Source organism: Periophthalmus magnuspinnatus, chromosome 9 (genome assembly GCF_009829125.3).
Source record: "Periophthalmus magnuspinnatus isolate fPerMag1 chromosome 9, fPerMag1.2.pri, whole genome shotgun sequence".
NCBI classification, from domain to species: domain Eukaryota; kingdom Metazoa; phylum Chordata; class Actinopteri; order Gobiiformes; family Gobiidae; genus Periophthalmus; species Periophthalmus magnuspinnatus.
The window spans coordinates 13,275,754-13,286,288 of NC_047134.1; the positions used below are offsets into that span (position 1 = coordinate 13,275,754).

General features: G+C 38.9%; 1 protein-coding gene across 1 annotated transcript; it reads right to left on the bottom strand.

Moving 5' to 3' along the window:
- Nucleotides 1-84: 84 nt before the first annotated feature.
- erap2 (endoplasmic reticulum aminopeptidase 2) lies at nucleotides 85-6,424 on the bottom strand. The gene is made up of 21 exons (XM_033973103.2): nucleotides 6,363-6,424; nucleotides 5,731-6,083; nucleotides 5,465-5,651; nucleotides 5,222-5,391; nucleotides 4,770-4,908; nucleotides 4,566-4,700; nucleotides 4,065-4,185; nucleotides 3,492-3,646; nucleotides 3,299-3,412; nucleotides 3,088-3,219; nucleotides 2,796-2,927; nucleotides 2,498-2,566; nucleotides 2,227-2,402; nucleotides 2,081-2,160; nucleotides 1,833-2,016; nucleotides 1,605-1,761; nucleotides 1,343-1,527; nucleotides 1,098-1,259; nucleotides 698-838; nucleotides 538-619; nucleotides 85-441 (listed from the first exon to the last, which is right to left on the bottom strand). The coding sequence occupies exons 2-21, from the start codon at nucleotides 5,889-5,891 to the stop codon at nucleotides 295-297; spliced, it is 2,829 nt and encodes a 942-aa protein (XP_033828994.1). The 5' UTR covers nucleotides 5,892-6,083; nucleotides 6,363-6,424; the 3' UTR covers nucleotides 85-294.
- Nucleotides 6,425-10,535: the final 4,111 nt, after the last annotated feature.

Sequence of the window (10,535 nt, forward strand, 5' to 3'; positions counted from 1 at the left end):
ACTTTTAACTATATAGAACTTATACAACTTGTTCATCATCACTAAGTCATATGTGGCTATAAAACTATGACTAAAACACACAAGTAGCCCGTGTTTGTTGTTTATTTTGTTGTATTACAGGTCCAGTGCGAAAATATTTCTATTACGTCATGATTTAATAATAATTATACAAACAAATAAAAACTAATATTTTCCTTATAACCAAATACAACACCCAGCAAAGTAAACATTCAGTGCTCAATTTCCTCCAGTTTGCAGCATCACTAATTTTGGATCCCAGGCAATCACTAATATTTATTGAATCTGCTCATCCAGCCACTTTTTCAAAGTCCCAAGGTTTCTCTTGACCCAGTAAACATTTTTCTTCACATTGTCAAGAGCAAGACGAGTAACTCTAAGCTGAGAAGACTCAGACTTTATAGACTCAAAGAATAACTGCACCTATAGGGTAGAAACATAAACAAAAATTTAGGTATACATTCATGATAAAGCTGCATTCTCCTAAAAATTTATAAAAATATAAATAAAAACACTTACATCTGCAAGTTCTTCACTAGTAGTGAATTGACTAGTGGTGCCAATAAGAATATTTCTGATGCAAAATGAACCTAATTGAAACCTGTAAAAAAAGAGGAACAAATAAGAATGTGAAGAATGTTGATCTGACATTGTGTAGGCTTAGCGAATCCATTCTTACTTCTGAACCAGAGTCCTCCAGTGCTTCTTTACAAAACTCCAGGCGAGATGATGGCCCAGTGGGTTCCTGGCGACCATGTAAATGACAGAAGATAGATCCTGAGCCTTAATGTCCTTCCCCTCCAAACCCAGCTCCAGCAGTCTGCAACACAGCAATGATTCAACAGAGCACCCATGTTTATTTTTGCACAGTTTACGTGAAAGCAACCACAGCTGTTGTGCTGTTATTTATAACTTTTCATATTGTCTCTGTTTACTTAAGAAACACTATGTCTGTAACAAAAAATTATTTATAGTCTCAGGGATAGTACTGTATATGCAATTCTGATTTTGGACATGCAAGTAACAATTTAACCACATGGGGGCAACACATGTTCATAGTGCAGTAACATGGGGCAAACCTCTGTAATTTGCTGGTGTCTTCAGTGCTAGTTAAAGCCTCCATTATTTGTCTTTTTTGTGCTTCTGAGAGAGATGTGGTATAGGTGTAGAACAGAGAGGTCCAGCCATCTACTCCTTTTGCCCCAATTGAATACACTGTTTCTGCTACATCAGTTGGAGGGCTACAGTAAATATAACAATTATTGGATAAATTATTAGAACAGCTTATCATTATTTAATTGTCATAATATTTTAGAAGACAAACCTCTGTGTCCCATTAGATTGTATCCAGTCTTTGAAGCTTTGTTGAGCGTGCTCCAGACACGGGGGGTCTTTAAGATGACAGGCCAGAGACAGAACTTCTGATCTCAGTCTGCGCTCTGACACTGAGCCACTGTCACTCCATGTCTGCTGATCAATGACTGCACGGAAAAAATGCAAAATATGCATCTAAAAGGAAAAACAAAAGAGTAGTTTTAAGGATTTATTGAATAGCTGTCTCCAGCAAACAGAGCTTGAATAGTTACCCCCAACTTATTTGTTAATTCATGGTCATTCCTTTTCTCAATCATCCTGTAAAAGCTTTCCAGATATCCCAGACCTTGGAGAAGAGGGACAGTGTGCCTCTCTAATCTCAAATAAGTGATCAGATCCAGAGCTTCATTGAGAGGCAACAGACCCGCCCTATACAAATATGCAAGATTAATATAAAATCTAATAGAATACACACACTTGCCAAATGCATATCTACTCACGTGACCAACTGAAATGCATTGTGTATCAAATGAGTCCTGTCTTTGTAGCTGAGCGCTGTGTGGTTTTGGCTGAGTAATTTAGTTATCTTTTCCCAACCACCATCCTCATAATGAACCACGTAATATCCAGTCATATCGGTGTTTACCTTCACCCAGTCGACCTCCACACCTATATGTATTTTGTCTAAATCACAGCAGAAAAAGTATTAAATGAACTATCATATAACTTTGCTATAACTTTATGCTACCTGTCTTTGTGGTCATCATGTGTCTATAGATTACGTTGGAGGCATCCGTCTTGTACGTGACCGGAATGTGCCAAAGGAAGCTTGAAACACACGTTAAGCAATACTAAATGTGTAATAAAATGAATATGTATAATTTAGGTATCTACCCCTGTTGCAGTGAGGACCAGTGAGGGTCAGAAGGTAGAATGGTCTTCAGGAATCTGTCCTGTCTCAACTCCAGATACGGGCCGTTCCTCCGCACTGTCACCACAGGAATACCTTTCTGTAGTATCCATGTGTTCATCATGGCCGTCAGGTCAATGTGTTCACCAGCATAAAGGTACTGCAACACAAACAATTAAGAAAAAAACTGTAAAAAAAACAAACTACTATACTATAGTACTGAGATCTTATATCCAGATGGAGATTTGGACTCACAGCATTTTTGAATGCCTGCTGGTTGTTGTAACAATGTTTCCCAGAGATGAAGTCTTTCTCTGAGCACGTCTGAACAACAACATATGAAATGTAACTATACATGTTGGAGCCAAAAAGTAATATTAAATTCATTAACAATATAAAATATTATTATTAATTAGTAGTATTCTACCAGCAGATGTGTCAGCATTGGTACCTAGACCATTTGGTTTATCCCCTAAAATGGCATTTGCAATGACAGAAATACTGCAGAAAAGGCCAAACTATAAAAAACCCATTGAAATATTTATGCTCTTACATTGGACAGGCTGTCCCACAGGTCTTGGTTCTTGGCATTTGTATAGCTGTATTTTCGAAGATATCTCACTATCCCACTCTGGAACACTTCATCTGTCAGAAAGTGGCGGATCATGTGCAGCACACATGCTCCCTGACATAAAAAAAGAAGTAAAAAGTTTGAATTATAGTTTGCAGACTATGTATATAGGCAGCCATGCGCATTTCACGAGTTTGACAAATTGACTGAGCGGACTGGAAGCCAGCAGCTAAATTATGTGTGACTGAAGATGCATGTTTAAGTGTAAACATACTTTGTCATAGGAGACTGTGTCAAACATCTCTTTGATCTGAGTAGGATTCTCTGCTGCACTCGAAATCGGCCGAGAAGAGTTCAAAGAATCATGGCCCACTGCTGCGAAGCACGTGTGGAGCAGATACTCTTCCTGAAGCAATTTGGACAATACATAAAACAAATTACAGCTATGCGTGAAATTACTATATGATATATCTTTAAAAACATACCACTTTGAATTCTGGGTAAGTGGCCTCTACTGAGATGAACTCCATGTATCTGGCAAATCCTTCATTGAGCCAGATATCGTTCCACCACTCCATAGTCACCAAATTACCAAACCACTGTGCAGAAACATGACTTTTAGATCTACAAGCATACATACATAGACCTATTGATTAAAATAATAACAATATATCTAACCTGATGTGCCAGCTCATGCCCAATCACCATAGAAACCCAGACTTTATCAGACACAGAAGACGTGAGTGGATCAAAAAGCAGGCTGGTCTCCCTGTAAGTTGTCAGACCCCAGTTCTCCATAGCACCTGACTGGAAATCAGGGATAGCTATCAAATCTAGGAGAGATAACACAGATTATAATAAAAGAAATTAAATGAATCAGGTAACATATGACCAGTTAATATAAGGTAAAATGTAGCTTTTCCCTCAGAAATGTCTCCAATAGGTAGTGTACATAATAAGATAAGATAAGATAGGATATGCCTTTATTAGTCCCACAGTAGGGAAATTCCAATATTGCACCGCACAGTTAAAGAACAGAAGGAAAATAGTACATGCAATAATAATAATAATAATAATGCAGAGTTATGGTTTATTTGAAAAATTGCTAGAGAAATAGCCAGGCATATGAATTTGGACAAAAATACAGCTCCAATGCGGGGATTCAAATGTATGGTCAATGCTATTGGTTGACAGGGCAAGATGTGAAGAAGATGGTCACTAACTATAATAAAATCAATGTGCTGAACTTACCTTGCTTTGGTAAAGGGTATTGTATGTTAAAATATTCTTCATAAAAATCCAACATTTTAACAGCAACCTCCAGAGCAAAGTGAGTTTGATGCCACTTCTCTGGAGCAGCATAAATGGACACCTGTAGAAATGGACCAAAATTAGTACATAGTAGTAGCAGAATGCAGCAGCATGAACTGTATATATGGAAATTGTGTATGTGGATGTGGTGACTGAGATTGGAGGGGACTACAGTTTTATTTATTTATTAACTGGATGAATGAATGCATTAATATACATTGTATTTTATTGGCATGTACAATTGATCCAGTTCTGTCCTCGTTGTTTTTTAATCTGCTCCTGCATCTCTATCAGTTTTGTCCTATTTTGTGTTTTTTGCAGTATTGCTAATTGTCTAAATGAGAATTTATTTTTGATATTAGCTTTAGTACTATCAATACTTATCTGAGAATGCATTTTAAGTAGAAATTATAGAGAAATAGGAATAGCCAAAATACCTACCTGAATCCCAGACGCTGTTGTTGCCGTGACAGACTTGAAGTCACAGACAACAAAAGCGACAAGATAAGTGCTCATTTTTACACTTGGAGAAAACTGGTCTTCAAAGACAGCAGCATTCACTTCATTTGTGCTTACCTAAATTAAAAATAACTTAAAATTTATCTCAGGTTATTATGAGAATAGATCATAAAGTTATGCACTTACTAGAGGCATATTGGACAATGAAATGAACTCTGGACCCCTTCTGATCCTGACTGTGAAGTTGGCTTTGAAACTTGGCTCATCAAAACAAGGGAAGGCCATGCGTGCACTGGTGGGCTCAAAGTGAGTTGAAGCTAAAACTCTAAAAGTAACAGCAACTCATTAACTTTCAGTATTCAAAACAGTGGTTCTTGTTGCAATTAATGACAATATAATAATACTCATAATGTGCAATGCATTTACATAACATTATTGGGTAGTTTTTATTTAGTTTTTTTTGATAAACTACTTCAAAGATTAAACAGACTTTGTTATATATTTATACAAACCACAAATGATGTCCTAATTTATAGTTAGTGAAAAGTTATTGCTGTCAGCTCCACAAATGATTGATTCATTATTTTATTGCCCATTACTGCACTTTTGGTTACTGGTTATTCTCAGGTGTTACATACCTTGTTTCCCCTGCACTAGTTTTGTAGGTACTTTTATAAAAGCCATAAAATCCTTCAGATAGTCCTGCATTAAACTCCAGATGAAGGAAGTACTTGTGTCCAGTGCTAAGGACTCGAGAAGAGAAGACACCCAGCTGCTCATGAGGAGGGTTATAAAGAACTGGAAGAGGCTGAGAAAACAAATATGAGCCAAAACACACACAGATGCAGAAGCACAATTCACATACCAAAACAACATGTTACCTGCTCAGAGAAAGGAGTGAGGTTGTGGCCAAAAATGGTTGCCTTGGTGATGTTTAGGCCTTTGCTGTGTAATACAAGCCAGTTTGTGTTGTTCTGGACATCAATCTCAATCTGAACTGAGCCACTAAAACTAAGGCTGGTGAAATCAGGGTGTACAAGAAGATTGTAGTGCACTGGAAGAATATACCTAAAATACAGCCAAGGACACCAACATGAATTTTGAGTGCTGAGTAGATTATTTTACGTAGTTAAAATTTAAGTAGTACCTCGGAAGGCGCAGGCGACTCCAGGGAAAAGAAAGGTTTGAACCAAGGGTAGACTGTTTTTCTGTTGAATCTGATGGACCTGGAGGAGTATCGTGGGCGGGATCGCACCCAAACAGAGGCAGTAGTACTGCAGACAATGCACACAGTTTCACCAAAGCCATGGCAGGGCAACTGTCCTTCAGTTAAACAGTCAGCAGCTTTCAGCGGTGGGCTCACAGCTGATATTAAAATCAATCTCTATGAGATGGGACCCTGAGTGAGCGCTGAATACTGACAGATGTTTGTCCTATTCTTATCAAAGCTCTGATGGTTTAACCGGAACATGAGGCGAGTTGCCACAACATGCCACAGACCTGAAAAGAAATGAATGAATGAAACTTATATTACTTAGGATATCTTCTTCACACCAACTTGCAATGTTTACAAACTATGAGTGTATGACTTTTTTGACCTAAGTGTACAGCTAAATTTGGACAGTAGAAACAGGTGCAACCCGGGTGACACAAAACAAAGACTAATGTTGCTTTAGTAAACACAGCCTACTGTAACGTACTTAAATGCTGTTCTATGAAGTTAAATGTATAGTACTAAAGTCAACAATACATTTAAAATATTACAAACATTGTCTTTACCCCATGAAGAAGTTTAGCAGCACGATTACCTCCTGTTTCTGTTGCTTTCACTTTCTTTTTTCAGCTGCTCCTCCCACTTCACATTCAAATGTCCCTGTGACCTGTGCTTATCCTGACTTTGTGACATGTGAATATAAAATACGGTTTATATACTGTAGGTCTATGGATTACGTCAGGTACTGTAGATTAAGATTAGAATAAAGTTTATTGTCTGATATTAGTGTTAATAAAGAAGACAATGACATCTAGTTTATTATATTGATAAAAATCCTTACCTCATAACAGCCATGCTCCACTGTAAGTCACTTCTGTCATTCCCCCCGCCCCCTTTAAAACCCATGTATGTGAGTGTGTGTGAGCAGGGATCAGAATACAGTAACATGATCCCACAATGCAATGCTCCTGCAGCTCCAGACAGTGTCCCCCAGTTCAATCACACACATTAGAGTCCACATCCACAAAATCAGAGAGACAGAGAAAGAGAGAGGGAGAGAAAGAGAGAGAAGAAAGAGAGAAGTAAAAGAGAGAGACAGAAAGAGAGAGAGAGAGAGAGAGAGAGAAGAAAGCGAAAAAGAGAGGGAGAGAAAGAGAGAGAGAAGTAAAAGAACATTAGAGTCCACATCCACAAAATCAGAGACAGAGAAAGAGAGAGGGAGAGAAAGAGAGAGAAGAAAGAGAGAAGTAAAAGAGAGAGAGAGACAGAAAGAGAGAGAGAGAGAGAAGAAAGCGAAAAAGAGAGGGAGAGAAAGAGAGAGAGAAGTAAAAGAACATTAGAGTCCACATCCACAAGATCAGAGAGACAGTGAAAGAGAGAGGGAGAGAAAGAGAGAGAAGAAAGAGAGAAGTAAAAGAGAGAGAGACAGAAAGAGAGAGAGAGAGAAAAGAAAGAGAGAAGTAAAAGAGAGAGAGAGACAGAAAGAGAGAGAGAGAGAGAAGAAAGAGAGAGTGAAGTAAAAGAACATTAGAGTCCACATCCACAAGATCAGAGAGACAGAGAAAGAGAGAGGGAGAGAAAGAGAGAGAATAAAGAGAGAAGTAAAAGAGACAGAGACAGAAAGAGAGGAAGAGAAAGAGAGAGAAGAAAGAGAGAAGTAAAAGAGAGAGAGAGACAAAGAGAGAGAGAGAGAGAGAGGGAGAGAGAGAGAAGAAAGAGAGAGTGAAGTAAAAGAACATTAGAGTCCACATCCACAAGATCAGAGAGACAGAGAAAGAGAGAGGGAGAGAAAGAGAGAGAATAAAGAAAAGTAAGAGACAGTGAGAAAGAGAGAGAGAAGAAAGAGAGACAGAGAAAAAGAGAGGGAGAGAAAGAGAGAGAGAAGTAAAAGGACATTAGAGTCCACATCCACAAGATCAGAGAGACAGAGGAAGAGAGAGGGAGAGAAAGAGAGAGAGAGAAGTAAGAGAGACAGAGAAAGAGAGGGAGAGAAAGAGAGAGAGAGAAGTAAACAGACATTAGAGTCCACATCCACAAGATCAGACAGACAGAGAAAAAGAGAGGGAAAGAAAGAGAGAGAAGAAAGAGAAGAGAGAGAGAGAGAGAGAAAGAGAGAAGTAAGAGAGACAGAGAAAGAGAGGGAGAGAAAGAGAGAGAAGAAGGAGAGAAGTAAAAGAGAGAGAGAGAGAGAGAGAAGTAAGAGAGACAGAGAAAAAAGAGGGAGAGAAGAAAGAGAGAGAAGTAAGAGAGTGAGAAAGAGAGTGAGAGAGAGGTAAGAGAGACAGAGAAAGAGAGGGAGAGAGAGAGAAGAAAGAGAAAGAGAGAGAGAAGTGAGAGAGAGAAGAGAGAAGTAAGAGAGAGAGTGAGAAAAAGAGGGAGAAGTAAGAAGGAGAGAGAGAGAAGGACAGAAAGAGAAGTAAGAGAGAGAGAGAAAGATAAAGAGAAGAAAGAGAGAGGGAGAGAAGTAAGAGAGAGCGAAATGAGAGAGCGAGAGAGAGAAAGAGATGAAGTGAGAGAGAGAAAGCAAGAGAGAGAGTTGAGAGAGAGAAGAAGGGGAGAGAGAGAGAAAGAGAGAGAGATGGAGCGAGAGAAGAAAGAGAGAGAAAGAGAAGAAAGAGAGAGGGAGAGAAGTAAGAAAGAGAGAAAGAGAAGCGAGACAGCAAGAGAGAGAAAGAGAGAGAAAAAGATGGAGAGAGAGAAGAAAGAGAGTAACAGAGAGAAAGAGTGGGAGAGAGAGCAAGAAGAGAGAGAGAGAGAGAGAGAGAGAGAGAGAGAGAGAGAGAGGAAAGAGAGAGAGAGAGAGAGAGAGAGAGAGCAGGAGAGAGCAGACTCACACATCCAGTCACTAGTGAGGTAGAGATGACAGTCACATCTCAGAATCTCTTCTGCCTCACTTTATTATATCTTTGGACAGGTATGGGATGATCATTTCTATTATTTACATCGTGTTACTTATGATTACTGAGAATATGTTGGTGGTAAAGCTTGTATAGCAGTGAAAATATAGTATAAATGTATGGCGTAACGTGGGGTATATAGCTATTTTTTTCTGAAAGTGTAATTCTATAAACAACTGCATGTAAAAGTACTGGTAGTCACTGACACTCTCTTGTTTACAGGGGTTAAGGGGAATATGCTCACAGCTTTAGCTCCTCCAGTGCACTTGTCCGGAGACAGGCTGGGCTGGACTCTGCTGGTGTGTGTGGTCAGCGATCTCCAAAGAGGACACCTGGAAGTCACGTGGAAGATGCCGTCTGGTCACTACTTTTCCGAGTCACCTGTCACTAGTGTTGTAGTGAAGAGCAAGCACCGAAACCACAGCCCTGTGTCGACCATCACTGTGGCCACAAACGACTGGCCTGGATACCGCTGCGCAGCCACTCACAAAAAACGCCCCAAAATGACAAAAAGACGCCACACGAAGCACTCAGGTAAAGCTATAACTTATAAATCACCAGCTATTGTAATTATTATGATATCTTTGGCACTTGTTTTTGGCTGGTATACTGCACAGCCAGGTGGTCCAGAAAAGAGCACTATAGTGACCCAGTGACAGAAAATGAGGAGCGCCTGTGAGTTCAATGCAATAAGCTCAAATTGTGTAAGAAGTTGATGCAATTTCAATCAAATGTGTAAAAAAATTCAAATTTAAAAAAGCAAAATATAAGTAGGATAGGTAGGATATTGGACAGGGTGTCATAATGTTATCTAAAAGTCATCAAATATCTTTATTTTCAGACAACGAAGGAATAAGAGGCTTTGACGATGTGGATACTGGTAATGTTTACAGATACAGTAGAGTATTTTACCACTAGTGTGAATATAGTATGTGAATCCTGATTTGGCTGTTGAATTTCAGACTGTGCTGTGTGGACGGACACTGTGCTGCTGCTCACACTGAGGCTGATACTGGTGAAGACCTTGGCCTTCAACACACTGCTGACTATTTACTCCGTTATCAAGTGGTAATAATTATGTTAGAACAAACTTTACAAAAGATTTAGATCAATAACTGTAAAATACTTTTTTCAGAATTTGACATGAGAACCGGCTGTCTGAAGAAGTTGTTTTGAGTCCACTGCTTTCCAAAGAATACACCATCTTTGTTGTTGTGGCAGGCTGAGCAGAGCAGCTCTTGGTTTGGCGCACTCACCCTCCCAGGTGTGGCAGACTGACAGTTAGAAACACCGCACATGAAGACACTTTTTATCTGATTAAAGTGAACGCTCAAACTGATGGGTAGTATATTTCTGAGTAATGGATGAATCAAAATATTGTTTAAACATTAGAAAACACATGGTTGCTTTATTATCTTTTAATAAAACACTTGCACAAAGTATTTTTGGCCTTTTTGTTTTTCTTAATGAGCGTGTTGAGTCACGCTGACATAGCAACAAAGTACCACTAGGTGGAAGTACAATCACATCTGACAAAGTTTAAATTATTATTCAATAAGACCCATACAGAACGTATTTTCTACAAACTACAATATAAATAAGTTTCCAACACTGACAATCACTCTTCACCAAATGTGCATTCACACATGTCATAAGAGATCATAACGCTACAAAAGAGTATAATTAGCCAATTAAATTAAGACAAGGCTCCTCTCTCACATATGCAGCAAACATGAAGGGTTTTGTTCACACTTGGTTGTGTCCCATTGGGGAGCAGCTTGTTTGTTCTCAGTAGGAATTAAATTCTACAGTAGCAATGTCAGAACATTCAAGGAGTTGGTA

Bases quoted from the DNA above. Each gene is read 5' to 3' on its own strand.
- erap2 (XM_033973103.2), bottom strand. From the start codon at position 5,891: ATGGCTTTGGTGAAACTGTGTGCATTGTCTGCAGTACTACTGCCTCTG. The intron at 3,413-3,491 runs GTTAGATATATT...GTTTCTGCACAG, and splicing joins GGCATGAGCTGGCACATCAG to TGGTTTGGTAATTTGGTGAC. The intron at 2,161-2,226 runs GTAGATACCTAA...GTGTGTTTCAAG, and splicing joins TGGTCCTCACTGCAACAGGG to CTTCCTTTGGCACATTCCGG.